At 36.9% G+C, this 18,436-nt stretch overlaps 1 protein-coding gene across 2 annotated transcripts in view; it reads right to left on the minus strand.

Annotated features, from left to right (window-relative positions):
• LOC128025990 (collagen alpha-1(XIX) chain) overlaps nt 1–18,436 on the minus strand; it is a 132,684-nt gene that overhangs the window by 79,766 nt on the left and 34,482 nt on the right. Inside the window, exons 11-14 of one of the 2 annotated variants that reach the window (XM_052612642.1) lie at nt 18,347–18,382; nt 17,085–17,114; nt 16,179–16,205; nt 15,795–15,848 (exon numbers count right to left, since the gene is read on the minus strand). In XM_052612642.1, coding sequence (XP_052468602.1) covers nt 15,795–15,848; nt 16,179–16,205; nt 17,085–17,114; nt 18,347–18,382 — 147 coding nt within the window. The remainder of the gene's footprint in view (nt 1–15,794; nt 15,849–16,178; nt 16,206–17,084; nt 17,115–18,346; nt 18,383–18,436) is intronic. The other variant, XM_052612643.1, reaches the window with a different exon arrangement.

The raw sequence follows: 18,436 nt of genomic DNA on the forward strand, positions 1-18,436 counted from the left end.
TACTTCACTGATACAACCGCTGAGATGATTTTATCCAATGCAGCAAAAATAAAATAAAAATACATTTAAAAAAATAAAATAGTTCTTAGTGTTTCGAGACCAATTTTCACTATTAAATTGGTGCTTATTAGCAGGCCTATTATTAACATTTTGGCTGTTTATTAGAACTCATAAAGCACATATTATGCATGACCATATTCTACATCCCTAATCCCCAATACCTAAATTTAACAACTACCTTACTAACTATTAATAAGTAGCACATTAGGAGTTTATTGAGGCGAAAGTCATGGTTAATGGTTTGTTAATAGTGAGAATTAGACCTTAAAATAAAGTGTGACCAATTTTTCTTTGTGTTTAAAAGTTATATAGATACATAAATATAATACAAAGTGAAATAATAATACTAACAAACTGGATTAAACATCATAAACACTTCAAAATGAGAAACATGCACTGAACTGATATGCACTTAAAACAGTATACTAAAAAGGTTAAAATAAGACTCCACAACATTATAAATAAGTATGTTATTTTCAGTCTTTCAACTGTCAAATACTGTATGCAAAAGAAAGTTACGTGACATAACTATTAGCAAAGTACTATTTACATGGAGCAAACTCCACTCACGGAAATTGTGATGATAATTGCAATACAAAGACGTCCATCACATTAACATCAAGGCAAAAAAGTCTCAGACAAAGAAAGTAGTCAGAGAACAATTTTGCAACTCAAATAAATTACATTTTTTATATGAAAGACTACATTTCACTACATCAGCGCTGCATATACTGTACTGTTGATAGAGTTGAACTTTTTACTAAACCCAGAATATTCCTTCAATATTACACTTTAAAATTCATACCACTCATACCAAGGTAAAATTAACCGGCATTTACATAGACTCTTCTGGCAATCCTCCACTGCAAGCCCAAACAGAGAGAGGTGAACACACATCAGGAGTCTGCTGGCCAATAACCTCACCCTACAGGTGCCCATCGAGAGGTCACCGGCATGTGTGCAGCCTAATCTAACACAGCGAGCCAATGAAAAACACTGCCAACTGGTCCACATCCCGCTGGTACATCTCATTCTCATGCTGTCTGTCTTTGACAGGACACACCAGCAATGCACACACGGAATGATTCACAGGGCATCCATTATTAGCAACATCAGTGCTAAGACAAATACCGTTCCTTTATTTACTGTCAAAGCCTGGGTAAAAAAACACAAAAACAAGGATTGCTAGTAGTATATAGAATTTAACCTGAGGTTTTCTGTAAAACGAGATCTGGCTCCTGACCACATAGCCCAGTTGGGAGACACTGAGTGTTAAGAGATCGTCATGACATGAGGTTTCAGAAAAGCTCATCACTGTTCTGCCTGCGTAGTCGCAGAATCTGCAAAGGCGTGAGGAGACTTACAGAGAAGGGGGACGGTGACCTTGTGTCACCTTGACCGCAAGCAGAGAGTTCAGAGGATATGGAGAAAGGAAAGGAAAAACATGCATAACGCTTGTTATTCTGCGACGCAAGGCTGTAGCCATCATTTGATGAAGGGAAATAAAGTTTGATTTAAAGAACCGTGTTTACAGAAACATGTATAAATGTCCACTTACACTTAGATGTAGTTGATGAAAATATTGGAAAAAATCCAACACCGAATGCATTATCCAATAAGTGAAGCTTGTTTATATGCTAGTGTACTAATAAAAGTTGACATTTCTAATTTAGCAAAACGAAAAAAAAAAAAAAATACTGATGATGACTCTTATATTGAGGGCTGTGTCCTATAAAATGCACTGCCCAAAATTGCAAATATCACCATGCGAATTTCTGCAAGTAGAAAATCATAGTTCATTAGTGTCTTTGGTTGTACAGCAATGTTCATATTTTATTGCATTAAAGTGGCTGGAATTTTTTCATTTTTAAAGTTGCTGTCATCTATTCCTTAAGCTGTCAAATTTGTGTTTGATGAGCTGTGATGTTTCTGTTTTAATAGGAAATATGCTAACACAGGAAAATAAAATGGTTCTTATTTCAAAATGATTGAACTAATTAGTTGTTCAGCTAATTATTTACTTTTTTTTTACGGTCTTTAAGAAAGTGAAAGAAAGTGACATGACATTCAACCAAGTATGGTGACCCATACTCAGAATTCATGCTCTGCATTTAACCCATCCAAAGTGCACACACACAGCAGTGAACACACACCCGGAGCAGTGGGCAGCCATTTATGCTGCGGCGCCCAGGGAGCAGTTGGGGGTTCAGTGCCTTGCTCAAGGGCACCTGAGTTACAGTATTTCTGGCCCAAGACTCAAACCCACAACCCTAGGGTTAGGAGTCAAACTCTCTAACCACTAGGCCACGACTTCCCACTATGAAGGCATATTTTGTTATTTTATAATGCAAAAAAATGGATTGATAAAGTAACAACTTAAGCAATATTTCAGATTATGCAATATTAACTTTTTAATATTACAAAAAAAAAAAACATATACAATTTTTCCCTTACTTAACAATTAAGTTATTACAAAATTTTTAGGCATTTCCTGAAGATGTCCAGCAACTTATTTACTTTTACTTGCATATTTTTTTTTTTCAGCTTCAATTATTTTATTTTATAAACTTACCTTCATTCGCAATAAATGCTTTTGTATTTTTTCAATGCAGCCGGATGAAGTAGAACATTTTATTATAAAGATGTGATTATCTAATTGGACAAAAAAAAGTCATCAATAAGGACTTTAAATGAAAAAGGAATTTATGCAAAAGCTTAGCATACACTAATCTTATACTGCATAGTAGGTACTACATTTGGTTTGAAACTTGCTTTGTGTCCATGAAAAAAAAAGTATGTTCTATAAATTATGAAGGAGAGTAGTATGAATGAAATTCAGACGCAATACATCTGCCAGTTGCATCACTTCACTGCCATTCACAAATCCTCTCCTGTAGCCTTATGGGATTGTAAAGCGACCATCAGATACACACTTAATGTTTTACCAATATTATGAATTCAGACATACTACTTGGCTCACCTACTAGTAATTATGTAAAACTCCCTCAAAAATAACAGACACAAAGTAGAATCCACAAAACTCCATATTTTAGGGTTAGGGTTTAAAGGGTTTAAAGGAACAAGGTGTGTGTTTGTAGAAACACTTCAGGACAATATGCAGTTATTTATTTGATGCTAACAGTGGGAGTCATTTGGAAAAGTGGAAACTTGAAAATAAAAACGACAATTTAACTTAAACTTAGCCTTGTGTGGAAACTTTAACTGCAGTCGCAAGCAGAAGCTGTCACTAGACAAACGGTCCCCTGGAAATCGTTTGTGTCAGTGTACATATACACAATTACCATTCATTCCCTCTCTTACACAAACAGCAGGGTGTCCACTTTAAATTAACCTACAGTTTCCTTACCGTATGCAAATGTATTTTTTAGTACCACTCGAGACAGCTTTGTATGTTAAATAAGAGAAAATTGTTTTTCCACCGAGCTTCACAATCTACTGTCTGCTTATATTGTAATCACTTGCTAAGAATAGAATGCAATTACTTTCTATTGTTTAGAAAACACATGCAATATGTTATACGATGACAATACAAAATCTGTGATGCTTTACGGAAATGTCCGGATGATTGCAATCCATTTTCACAGCACACTAAACTGTCAAATTTGCAGGTCAAATGACTTATGCGAAACCGAGACTATCTGACTGTGGCCATCCGCTCTGCACGTTGCAGCACGAGGTTCCCATCAATTATTTAAAGGGCACAAATTGATATCACTGCTGCTGGATCCTCTGGTTACGAGGTTATATTCTCTTACTGCGGTCATCCACCTCCAACAGCTGGGGAAAACTTCCATGACATGACACAGAGTGACCTAGTAACACGCTCACTCATTTATACACTAGTACTCACTCCGATTTCATTCCCTCATGTTTTATAGCATGTATCACATGGCTAACCGTTTCTAGGCACCTGCTGATGTCGGCTGAGGTCCATGGAGACCCAGACACATGCCATATGTCGGAGCTAATAGTATGATTTTTGGTGTGACATAAATTACTGCCCTTAACGTAATGAAGCATAAGATCCAAATGTTTTAGGAGTAAATACAAAAAATTAATTCACTAATTCAAACCATAGTTAATTTGGCAAGAAAAGGGTAACTAATTATATAAGTAAATAATGTAATGGCAAGATTTTGGGTGTCATTAGAAGGTAACATAAAATATTGTCATTAATATAACTAAGCGTAAAATCCCATGGTTTTGGTTTTAGATAAATACTTACATTTTATTAAAATCCTTCCGTAACATGAATATCTGGAATGTCATCACATTTAATTAAACTTGAATTGAGCTAGCAAATTGAATGCAGAATTACAATTTGGCTTTAATTACATAAAAAAGGAACCGGAATTCTATATTAATTTTACTATTATTATTTATTTATTTATTTTACATGGAAAGGCTTAAGGACTGTCGAGATGAACTTTAAATATTGGCTTGACAAATAACCAATAAATAAATAGTAAGCTAAAATGCTGAGGTTTGAAGGGTTTACAATGTATATTAATCCCGTTAATTAGTAAATAAATGGATGGCCGGACAGGTGGATATGTTCTTTACACTTCTGCCTGAGTGAACAAGATATCAGTATCCGGGGATTAATTAAGTGTTCGGTGAAGCATCTGAGTAATGAAGTATACTGCAAACTAATATCTGATCCACATCTCTAGAGAGAACAAGCTAAACAGATCAGTGGTTTGAAACTAAACCCATCCAGTGGTTACCAGGAGAAAGAAAAAGAATGACCTGGATGTAGAATTTCAAGCAGTAAAGGTAGTTTTACAGCGTCTATATAGGGGTTGAATATGTGGTATACGGTAAATTCACATAGTGCTTTGCTCTTGTGGCTGAGCATGTCGGGACATTTTACAGACGACTGGAGATGGATGCCGAAATGGATCTGCCATTGAACAGTACGGATGAGGTATTACAGCACTGGCAACATGGCAAGCTACTGTAACGGCTCGTTTTTTACTGCTGCAGTCTTCAATCTTCATTAACATTCTGACTCGACTACAATTAGCCCAAGAGTCACTAATTACATACATCACCACAATTAGCGGATTCATTATAATCCTTTTTCTCTGAGTTACACTTTTGCTAAGATAAAAGGAGCAATTATGATGCCTGCACCCACCGCTCTAGTCTCACAGCGGAAAATACAACATGTCAGTATCTCGGCTTTTTATGTGCACATAGCAGCCGGAGTCGCACAGTTCATCTGCTGTGAAGAGGGGAATAAACCTTAAAACCTTCCAGTAACTCAATCGGAAGAACATGGTGCAACCAAAGTCATGGGTTAGATCCCCACACAAACTGATCATACTTGAACATGTACAAAATCTCTACCGCTATAATATATGTATATATAACTATCCCCATCCATATATACCCATCTATATCTAGCTCTATATAAAGATCTTGATAAATATAGCTACCATCTTTACTTATCATTTTAACCCTATCTATCCATCCACACTTCTATCCATCACTACCTACACATTTATATCTCTCAATATATCTATAATCACATTTATCTATACTGTACCTATCTCTATATATTTACCTCTATCTATCTATCTATCTATCTATCTATCTATCTATCTATCTATCTATCTATCTATCTATCTATCTATCTATCTATCTATCATCCATCTAGGGCTGGATGATTAATCAAAAAGTAACTGAAACTGAAATTCAGAACCTCTAATCGACTTAATTTTCCCATGTCGGTTATTTCAGTTTTTTAATCCTGTGAATACTTCCCCCTTAAAAGCATACTAGCTCGTGTGTAGCCACAGGACTCTGCTCTCCATTCAGTGGCATAAAAGCAAAACACAGAGATGAACGCCGGTTCAACACATACTGATGGCGCGTGAGCGGTGAGCCTTGCATCTTCACTAAACTTTGTCAGTTGAATTTGTTTTATGGTTTGGACATTCAAGCGATTAGACGGTCGGATGTGTATTATTATTTCGAGCTCCCATGTCCGCACAGTTGCATTGTGGCATGGACACTCATATAAACAGTAGCTGTGAAGATCGTGGGCACAGAGGAACGCAGAAACTAGTTGTCAGCGCAGTCCTGTGATTTATCACTAAAGTAGCTTAGAATCTCAAAACTTGTTATAGCATATTTTTTTACTTTTGAAGTAACTATGCTTTTTACAACCCACAGCTTCACAATAATATAGAGACAGTATGACTAATTCACACACGCAATCACTCGTACTGGTACTGTGCTAATTTATCTTTATTTGATCTTTATTTATAAAAAGTAAAATGTTCAATTAATCGAGGGTTTGATTTTAGGCCATAATCGTCCAGCCCTACATCCATCCATCTCTCTATATCTACATTTCTATCTATTAATGTATATCGTTCTACAGTATAACTGCACCTATCTATACCCATCTACATCTATTTGTACCTATCTATATTTCTACAACTACTGTATATAGCTATCCCTTAATACTCACATATATCTATACTGGTTACCTATCTACTGTATATTTACACCTACCTATCTATATCTAAATCTATATCTATTTCTATCAATCATTATCCATAGTTATCCATCCATATATCTATATTGGTTCCTTCCTATACATCTACATCTAATCATCTGTATGTAGTTACTCATCTACAGTGCCCTCCATAAGTATTGGAACAGTAAAGACAAAATTGCTTTCTCTGATGTGGAGTCAAGACGTTTGCAAATATGATTAAAGTATGAATATGTGACAAAACTACAGAATGTCACATTTTATTATTAGGTATTTCGACACACGTTTTACCAAATAAAAAGGACATTACTTTTAGAGTTCATCCCAGTATTTGATGTGAGCATAAGTATTGGAACAGTTGAATTTAAGGCAGATGTAAAAGATTAAAAGCTAATATTTAGTTGCGGATCCCTTGCATGCAATCAGAGCAGTGAGTCTGCAACCCATAGATATCAACCGACTCTCTGACTTATGCTTTGAAATGCTTTTCTCAGCCTTTAATGCATTTTTTTTAATGCATTTTTTTTCTTCAGCCTTTAATGCAGCCAATTCCAACTGTTGCTTGCTTTTGTGAGTTTCTGTCTTTAGAATCCTTTTCATCTGGTGAAATTAATGTTCAAGTGGATTTAAATCTGGAGACTGATTTGGACAATTGAAGACTTTACATTTCTTTGCCCTGATAAAGTCCTTGACTGAACTGGCAGGGTGTTTTGGGTCATTGTCCTGATCCAATATGAAGTGCTTTCTAATGAGTTTGGCGCCATTTTCTTGAATATTGGTAGCCAAGATAATTTTGAACCCTTCCAAATTCATTCTGCTACTGCAATCATACATTAAATCATCATTAAAATTAAGAGGTCCTGTTCTAAAGACAGCCATGCATGCCCATGCCATGACACAACCTCCACCAAGCTTTACAGATGAGGCTGTATGCTTAGGATCATTTGCAGTTTCCTTTTTTCTCCACACTTTTGCTTTCCAATCACTTAGATAAAGGTTCATCTTTGTCTCATCGGTCCATCAAATCAGTTACAAACCTCTACTGGCTCACATTTGTGAAGAATCTTGCCTTTCTATTTTTGGTGCTGATCAGAGGTTTGCATCTTGCGGTGTAGCTTCTGTAATTCTGTGTCAAATTTTCCTGTGGACTGTAGATTGACAGAGCATCACCCCAGCTTTCTGGAGGTTGTTGGTGATTTTACACACATGTATTTTAGGGTTAATTTTCACAGCTTTTATGATTTGTCAGTCATCAACAACTGTTGTTTTTCTCAGCTGATCAGGTCGGCGTTGGTTGCTGATGTCGCTAGTTTCCAAACTCTTGATTTCTCCATGCCCTTTGTTTTTCCTATAGTTCTAATTGACTTCCCCTTTTCTTTTAACATCCAAATTGCTTGCTTTTCTGTTAGAGTCGGCTTCCTCATCTTCATCCTGGTTTGTGTGTGTCCTAATTAAATGCAAGACTTAGAATGCAGAAGCTATGGGTATAACTGATAAGACACATTTATATATCTGAAAAATGAATGCAACAGGACACAGCTGAACACTTAGAAAGACCGTGAGGCAACTGTTCCAATACTTATGCTCACATTAGATAGGCAGATGAAACTCGAAAAGTGCTGATCGTCTTAGCTGGTGAAACATCTTTGTGTTGAATCACCCAATAATAAAATGTGATATTCTGTAGTTTTGTCTTATATTCATCTTTTAATCATATTTACAGAATGCTTGACTCCACAGCAAACAGATTTTTTTATTTTTTTTAATGTTCCAATAGTTATTGAGGGCAATGTATATATCTATATCAACATCTATATCTATTACAATCCATTTATAATCCGGTAGTTCTATGTGAAAAATGGCATAATCAATAACACCCGGCGAATATTCGACTGTTATATTGATCAAGCTCCTCGAATCAAAGCATCGGTTCGTCGACTATTCGGGGTCATCCCTAATATCTACATCTATATCTACGTATACCCATCTATATAAATTCATGTGTTGTGGTATTATTCGTATAAGTATAAGTTCTTGGTTTCTTGGGGTCTTTATTTTAGATCACACTAAGAAAATAAACAAACATGCTAGCAATGAGATATAACTGCAATGCTAGTTGCTCCATAAAAAAAGAATAATTTAATGTAAACATTTTATGATTTAATTTTGTTCATGTTCATAGTCGTACAGGTCTTCAGTGCTGCAAAAATCAGATTTGTCCATTACAGATACAAGTGAGCTCTCCATGTCCTTAGCCGCTCAGTGAAGAGTTTGAAGCTCCTATTTGATAATACTCTGCATCCCACCAGCTAAACGGGCAACGAACACCATTATGAGAGTGTGAGGTGAACACACATATTGAACCCACACATGACTGTACGCCAGCCAGGGCAACGTTGAGCGCTGAAGAACTTGGCAGAACATTAAACAATAACATGCTCCGTGTATGTTCTGGCTTCGGGGCAAGTGCACTGTGATACCTAAGTGTGGGCTGTTGCTTTTCTGTCTCCTAATAAAACCATAATAAAACCGTCTATTTACTGTGGGTGTATTACAGAGGTTTGTGCCCTTTCTGTTTACACAAGTGTGCGCGCACACACACACAAACACAAACAAACTCCTACACACACATGCAGCACAAGTAGCCTTTCTCCAACTCAATTCTTATTAATTACGCAAATGTATGTCAGCTGAAGTTGCCAGTTGAATACGTGTAACATAAACTGGCAGTCTCGTTTCCATGGCATGCGTGCCTGTGCTTTTCTACGTCCTGTTGCGCAGAAAGCAAGCAGCACAGAGCTTTGCACCCCATTTCAAGCACTGATGAATATTTCAGTGTGCCACCATCGAGAAGGAGAGAGGTTTTCTTCTGCTGGTGCTTCTATGCTTCCAGATTGATCTCTTGTAGAATGTCACATGGTCCCAAAGTCCTCCAGTTTTGCTCATCATGTGGTGTCAGTGCAATCCATAATGGATAAAAGCAAGCACTTTGCATTACTATTCATGCCTTTTCTCCAATTCAGCAACACATTATTATTTAAATTAAACCGATCCCGATGCCACACTCCAACACAAACAGACTGTCATTTAAATGCACTCAGACATGCAATCACATGTAAACACATACCAAAGTGGTCTCATTAGGAGGGGCATCACTAAACTTAAATAACTTCAGAGGCTTAGCCCATTAGTGCCATTCAATGCAAAGCTGCCTGCAAGTAAATAATTACAACTACTATTAATTTTTATTAAATACTTATGGTATGAATTATTAATTGAATGATTGATTGATGAATTTGTTGATTGATTGAATGACTGATTAAATTAATGAATGAACACACACACACACACACACACACACACACGCACACACATATATATATATGTATATAAAAATGTAGGGGAGAGAGGGGTGAGCTGAGCCAGTTTTTACTTATGGCGTGTTGTGAACGTGACAGTAATGGGTCCAACTTAAATTTATAAATACATTTCAGGATGTGGTATGGATGACATCTTAAAAGTTTTATTTCAAAGATACAGTTCATAACTTTGGATGCATTTTAATATTTTTTTCAGATTTGTCCTTGAACATTCAAAAATTACTTTGAACAACAAAAAACAGTTTTCTGAACTTAAAATGTAAATGTAATATTATATATATATATATATATTGGGGGTCTGTCAGCAGAGCTCATTTGCATTTAAAGGAAAATGTTACAACCATTTAGAAATTTTAACCAAACTATGTTAGAGACTCTTCATTAAGAGCCTAAAGAATTATACCAACTTGTGGTAAATGGGCATCGCTTACCCCTTTAACAAGACTGAATGACGCTAATGCGATTTCCAGTAGGTGAAAACTTTTTTTCATCCAATGGGCAGATAGACAGATTTCATCAAAGGTGTAAGAGGGTGGTGAGGTACAGAGCTGGGAGCTCAAAAAAAGTTCCCCGTAGGTAGAAATTCATTTTCGATGAAAAAAGCGGGCAGGCAGAACGGAAAGTGGGAACAATGCCATGAAAATGGCACAGAAGGGCCACAAAGACAAAGAGTGCAAGTCTTTGTGCAAAGACGCCCAGCCATATGTGCTCACAATTCTGTGAGAAATGTTACAAACATAACAACAGTTATATATTTAGGGCTATACCTAAAAAAAAAGAAATGTATTATTAGTATTTATAGATATTTACATTTAAAAATACATTAAAAACTAGTGTTCCCAGTGGAAAGCTGTCGTCTGACACAATTTGGTAGTTAATAAGGAACAATAACAGCCAATCAGAACATTTAACATACAGATTTTGGACACATTAAACCGTGTGGTGGGCAGGACTACCCAGCATGACACTATATAAATAGAAACCAGGCAAGTTCTAACCTTTGTGTTTAACTGTTTATTTTAAGTATAAAAACACAATTGTGTAAGGTTTATTTTTAAAATAAAATTTACCTAAGAGGTTAGGAAAAAAAGAAAATTATATTGTCTGAAAGCAAGTCTTATGCAACTTTGCTTCTCAAGTTAATTAATCCTATTTAAAGAGTGCTTGGATATTTTCTACTAGAAGACTTGAGGAAAATAGCAATTAATTAAAAGATTTTTCTGCAGTGTGAGAACACTCTCGCCCTTTCTCTGATCTTCCATCTCATAATTAACATGAGCTTTTATCCCATGGGTGCTCAGATCCATTCCATTGTTATTTTGGTGTCTTTTATTGCTATATGCTTGAGTTATTAAAGATATTGACATTCAGACATTATTAACTAAACTTCATCAGTCAGATGGCAGGAGGGCTGACTCTTTTGACCCCTAAACCAAGAAATCTATGAGAAAGGCTTTCCGGCTTGCTTCCATGAACATTGATTTAGTCCGCACATCTCAAATTTCCTGAATATATTATAAGAGATATTGTATTTGCTTAATCAGTGAGGAAGGCAGGTAACCATAATGTGATCTCTTCCAATAACTCTGAACTTTTAAAGGCTAAGGCCTGTTATACTCTGTATGCATAAACAGCACATCAGTGAAAAAAGCTACTTACATACATACATACGTACATACATACATATATACTGCATATATACGCGGGCACAGCAGATATAGAAAATAATCCCTTTAAAATAATCACATTTTGTTGTTTTGCAGCCTGTAATGAAGACACAGTTTTTGTTTCATCCAGCTGTATTTACTCAGTGCAACTTATAACACCCAAATGAAAGATATAACACCAACATGTCAGAAATCACTGAGATGGAAAAATGATCACTCCCTTATGGCAGTATTTTGCTGAACCATCTTGCTTTAATTACAGCCTTTAGTCTGTTGGGAAATGTCTCTACTAACTGAACATCTAGACTTTATTTGCCTACTCATACTGCTCAAGTTCAGTTAAATTTGATGGTGAGCATTTGTGGACTGCAGTCTTCAAGCCATTCAACAGATTTTCAGTGGGGTTTAAGTCTGGGCTCTGACTAGGCCATGCAAGGACATTCACATCTTTCTCCTTCAATCACTGTGTGCTCAGTTTTGCTGTGTGCTTTGGGCCATTGTCATGTTGGAAGGTAAACCTTCTTCCCATTGACTACTTTCTGGCAGAGGGCAGCAGATTTTTCTCAAGAATTTGACGGTATTTTGCCCCATCCATTTCCCCCTCTATCCTGATAAGTGCTCCAGTGCCTGCTGCAGAGAAACACCACCATAACAGGATATCACCACCTCCATGCTTTACTGGAGGAATGCTGTTATTTGGATGTCAGATAGATTACGTTTCATTACATTAAATTATTAATTTAACACATTTCATTAAAATACAAATAAAAAATTGTTTCAATTGATTTTCAGTTCATTTATGCCTATATAAAGGGATTTTTTTTTCTTATTCCTTATTAAATGCATGCATCATCTTTCAAATAAAGATCTTACATTTTATTAATAACTTAACTTAATATAATATTACACTGTAGGGCTGTTACCAAGCAAATTAAATCAGTAACAACAAAAAGTGGTCTTTGCATTACAGAAGTAACAGAAGCAGCTGAAGTGGCATTTAGACGCATTTACAGACAGTTTAATTAGGGATGCACCGAATCAAGATTTTTGGGGTTCGGCCGAATACCGAATCCACTGTTTAAGATTCGGCCGAATCCGAAACCGAATACCAAATCCTACTCGCATCCTTATTCCATTAACACAGTAAAACACATTAATGTAGCAAACAACGTCCACAGCAATGTATTTTTCATTTTATTTTATTTTAACTGTAAAAAAGAGAAAAAGAATAGGCAAGATCATGCCAGGATGACAAGTGAGAAAAACTTTTTTGTTTAATTAAAAAAAACAAAAAACAAACATTAACAGGTGACAGCCGGTTGCGAGTGTTGGAACGAATGTCCCCAGCAGTACTGAAAAGTCTTTCACTGGGCACAGAGGTAGATTTTTGCCAGCATTGGAAATCGCTGCCCATTTTTTCCAGGCGCGTCCGCACCGCATCGAGTTAAAAACATTTCAACTTTTCAGAATGTTGCAAGCGCACAGCGGTCATGTGACAAGAACTAACCAATCAGATTCATCCTTTCCCGTAACAACGTTGAAAGATCAGCCAAGATGAAGGAACAGCTGATCATAGTTGTATATGGATTGCCATTTTGAAATAAATTAAGTAGCAGAGCTACTGCAAGCGATTTTTACAGCTGTAAATCCATTTATCCTTTGCTGAAATTTCCGCGTCTTCATGGAGAGAGCAAGTCATGGTTGCTTAGCAAAGGCAGATGCCTCAGGGGCGCAACTGCCCGAGCGCTTTGGAAAGGAGGAGAAAAGCGGCGCGGCTAGCGTTTTCCACGCGTTTTTAGGCACGATATGTGAACGGCCCCTAAATCGTCCCAGGCGCTCAAGATTCCTGAACAGTTTAGTTTAGAGCGAACTGTCGGGCCTTGTTCCTCCTCATATAAACACCTTCACGCAATCAACGGCCGCGTGACGTGGACCAGCTTAGTGCAAGCCTAGGGTTCGGTTCGGTGAAAAAAAAAACCTCGTCAAAAAGCCCAGTATTCGGCCGAATCTGAATCCGAATCCTGGATTCGGTGCATCCCTAAGTTTAATGAAGCTGAAATGTAACATGAATGCATTTACGCTGCACAATTACAACAGCATAAATAATGTTACGAGGTTGGTGTTATAAACATATATACAGGTGCATCTCAATAAATTAGAATGTCATGGAAAAGTTCATTTACTTAACTTATTCAAATTGTGAAACCCGTGTATTTAATAAATTCAATGCACAAAGACTGAAGTAGTTTAAGTCTTTGGTTTATCTTACACACACACACAGCCTGCACAAGCGTCAATACATTATCCATTATAAATGCTGTTTTCACAAAACGTAATAAAAATCATGCTAACTGTGTTTCTTTTCCACAACACTGCACTGCTTGCATGTACATTGTCAATAATGTAAAGTCTTGGTTGACTGGCGAAAAAAATACATGCAAATAAATGCTAATACTTGACGTGACAAAGGGCAAAGGTTTACCCTTGCTTGCGGCAAAAAAAAAAATCACTGCCGCAAAGATGACATCCGTGTAAAACTGACTCTGGTGGGGAAAATGAGAGCTGCTAATTGGGTGAATCTCTTGCCAACAGAGCCTTGTCTTCATCTAAAAGACCAGTAATAATGACCTTTGTCCCTCCTTTCCCCAAATAGCCTCCAAGACTGCAGATCACCACAGTCCTGCTCAACAAGTTACCCGGCTGCATGTGACTCGCCAAGTAAAACCCGAAACCGTACCACATCCCTGCTCACTGTGGGAAGCTCTGCAGTCATCAAAGCAAAAGTTATATATAGGGCCAAACAGCAACAAAACAACATACTTGACACTGATTTGAATGGCAGACGGAAAAGAATTCAGTCTTAGCAAGTCTTTGGGCAAACTAACTCATGTGGGTGGTAAACTTTAGCGCGATCCCTTGCGAGCACAGAGAATTTAATGAATTCGTGGGGAGCCAACCACAAGATCATTAGAACACAGTGTATGGATTCTAAACAGCTTTTTTCTATAACAACAACCAATTAAAGAGGAATCATGATGGTAGAAGCTGACATTATGTTCAGAATTTTCCACAAAAGGTCTTGGGCTTGTAGTGGCCTTTTGATCTCACTGAAGGTAGGGCTACAACATTGTGCTCGTTTCGGAGAAAAGTTTAATAAAATGCTTAACTGACTGTAGAAAATGCATATATCATTGTGCCTCGAAAGTACACTTCTTATATATATATATATATATATATATATATATATATATATATATATATATATATATATAGTAATTATTTTAGTTGCATCCTGAATACAAACACCAATTGTGAACCTGATGAAGGAATTGTACTACCATTCTGAGTGGAAACGCGTCCAACCAGTGTGGACAAAATCCAGATGTCTATGGCATGGTGCATCACTCAATCCATCATTGAACTGAAAATGCCATGATAAAGTCATGAAAAGTGTCATGATAACACTCCAGTGAACATCACTGCAGAAGATAATAAATATTCATTCATTCTGTTGAATGGGCTTAATGCTGTGCTTACAGTCCCTGCGGCGGACCCAAGTATTCTCCTCCATCTAAGTGGCATGCATTTTTATACTTTTTATCACATTCAAGGGTGTCGAGAAACAACTGTACGGCATTCAGGACCATTAACCACTCGAGGAGCCGAGATAACATTCACGTTAACAGGTGTTAGCGTGCCTCTAGTGAAACGGCTCAACGGCTTAGGTAATTCAAATAAGCAGAACGCGCAACTGCAGTTTGTTGCAGGCAGTCAAATTTCACATAAAGCTTTCATGCCATCGGCAGACCAACAAATTAACCCTTGGCAGAAGGGGTTGAGAAACTAAGGATAAAATCAATAATGAAACCGTATCGTTTTCTCAATATGTTCGAGCATGTCACGATTGAACTGTAAATCACCCTTAAGATTGTTTCCTGTTGGGGTCGGCCACACGCTACTGACCTTACAGTTGAATATTCAGAATCATTCCCATGAGACAAAGCCCACACAGAGCTCCATGATCTTTTTCTCGATCCAGCTGCTGCTGGGTCACTCCCGAAGGCTTCGGCTTGTCTCGCTGATGGGTCGTTCTCACAAATACATATATGCAACATGGATCCAGCCCACACAGGCAGCGACCTGCTTTGGTTTACTCACCCTTTTGCCCTCTTTCCCTGGTGCTCCTGGCTGACCGGGCAGGCCAGCATCTCCCTGGGGATGATGGGTAAAAGATCAGGGTTTCAGTTTTCAGAAGGAATTGCAGCACATACTTTAAAGCAGGCTGGTCCAGATCTAGGTTTCCACATGTCCATGGTCATTAATGCCCCCCAAGACATGATTACATCCAGAAGCAACATTTATGTTAAATATGAGGACATAGCAGCTGGCTCTGCCTGGACAGGTTTACATGCCCGCACTTACTAAAGTGCTGAGAGACAGATGTTCAAACAGCATGTTGCAGCTCATGGGTGAACTTCATTATGGAAGACAACCAAATAAAATGATGAAATAAAATCAAGAAAATGTTGTTGATAAGTTTACCCTTTCTCCGGGAATTCCTGGGGGACCCTGCACACACACACACACACAAACACAAAAGAAATACAAATTCTCAGAATATTTTAAATCACTTACATTTGTCTCCAAGTAACATTTTCAGGCTAAGCTTTATTTATCTGTATTGTTGTTGAAAAGTTTGAGATTCATAAGTCTTAAGCTTAGAGACTGCATTTGTTAAAAAAAAAATCCAGTGAAAGCAGTAACATTGTGAAATATTATTAAAATATAAGATTTTCTGTTTTAATATTAAATATTTTAAAACATAATTTATTCCTGTGATGCAAAGCTGAATTTTCAAGCAGTCTTCGATGTAACATGATCCTTTTGGTGCACAAGAAACATTTCTTAATAATGTTCATAACAATTTTTTGTTCAAAAGCATTTTTTTATTAAATATACATCTTTTGTAGCAATATAAATCCCTCCACTTTCACTTTTGATCAACTTATTGCATCCTTGTTGAATCATTTCTTACATAATAATTCTGTAAGAAAATGCATAACACAATACTGTCTTTTTAGAAATAGATAGGAGAGACCAATCACAATATTGAACGTAACCGTTACAATGATGCCATCATTTCTGAATACATTTTGACTGCTGAACATTCTAACAATTAAAACAGCTTAACTGAAATTAGCTACATAAGATTTTGAGGAGTTTTAGTTGTAATAGCTACAGAAATTTCAGAAGGTGCACCATCAGATCTTTATAGCTGTGTTTAATTAAAAACAGGCTTTCGCTATGAATCATCAAAGTTCAAATAAAATCAAGAAAAAGGTGGATTTCAGTAGTGCTGCCTTACAAGCACTTCAATAAAATTACCAAGACAAATCTGTCAAATATGCACTGCTACATGGCAAAATAAATAAAAAATGAAATGTTTACCTGGTCCCCTTTTTGAGCTTGCTGTTCAACCTAGGAGAAAGTGGAGGACAAATTACCATGTGTCTCATCAAAGAAAGACAGCAATTAACTTCAGCTGTTAACACTGTTAGAACAAAGGTCAGGAAAACATATCATTACATCACATGACCCTCCGGAAGGACGAAACACACCGGTCACATATACACAAGACACACACAGACAGCCTTTCAGATGCAGAGTAAAACACTGTGGTGTCATCTTTCAGCTGGCATCCTCAAAAATACTGGCTAAATGTTTTTTGTTTTTTTTTTACTTCAAGAATTTCAGCTGCTAAAGCTTGTTAAATGTTTTAGTCTTGAGAGATTTACAACTTGACTACAAGAGGGAGTGGTGATGTGGCAAGTGTGTTGTCGGCTCTCACGTGTGAATCCCTGGTATTCCTGCTTGTCCTCATAAAATGTAAAATTAGCATGAGTAAATAACTGTTACACCCTGATATAGTTCCGCTGGGGGTAGTTTAATGTTCATGATATATAAAGATTACTATATCCTCACACACGAAAAGCATACACCCCATTCTGGTGTCTTATGAGATGTAGTGGACGTGTCCCTCATATGATGTGTGGAATTACATGCGCTCTACTTGCAGGACACGTCTAACCTCCACAGTCTGTCCACGCTGCTGTTGGTTGCCCCTGAGTGACCATATGTGGGCTCTTCTTTGATTTTAATAGATTTTCTTTAGTTGAAGATAGAGAGAGTGAATGCAGTATTTTTAGTATTACAATTAATATGAAACATCACAACACGGTTGTTGTTTTTGCAAGAAGTCTCAACAAGACTGCATTTACTCAGACGAAATACAGTAAAAAAAAAAAAAAATTCTTCAGTGTCACATTATTCTGCAAAAGATATTCTAATATGATGATTTGGTAATCAATAAGTATTTTATATTATCAGTGTTGAAAACTGTTGTGCTGCTTAATATTTTTTGTCGAAGCGGTGATAAAACTGTGAATTCTCTCTCAGCTTTGAAATTCTGTTTACTATCGTATAAAGATTGTACGTATCATTACGCACCATTAGAGCACCTTTCTCACATCTGTGCCAGCGATTGGTCATGTAAACCTTTTCCTAAAACCTAAGCAATGACTTCCCATAAATCTAATTTCAGTGCTTATTGCATATTATTAATAATGCAGATCATGCTTCATTATAGGTTTTGATTAAAAAGAGTCCGTTTCTACTTTGAGCTCTGAAAAAGCATGCAGTGAGATGCGTACCAATAGTGTTCCCAGACCTGGCAGACCTGGTTCCCCCTGCAGCAGAGACAAGAAATTGTCTGTGAGGCATATCTGAGAAAAATAAATAAA

The sequence above is a fragment of the Carassius gibelio genome, chromosome A13 (assembly GCF_023724105.1).
Source record: "Carassius gibelio isolate Cgi1373 ecotype wild population from Czech Republic chromosome A13, carGib1.2-hapl.c, whole genome shotgun sequence".
In the NCBI taxonomy this organism is placed as follows: Eukaryota; Metazoa; Chordata; class Actinopteri; order Cypriniformes; family Cyprinidae; genus Carassius; species Carassius gibelio.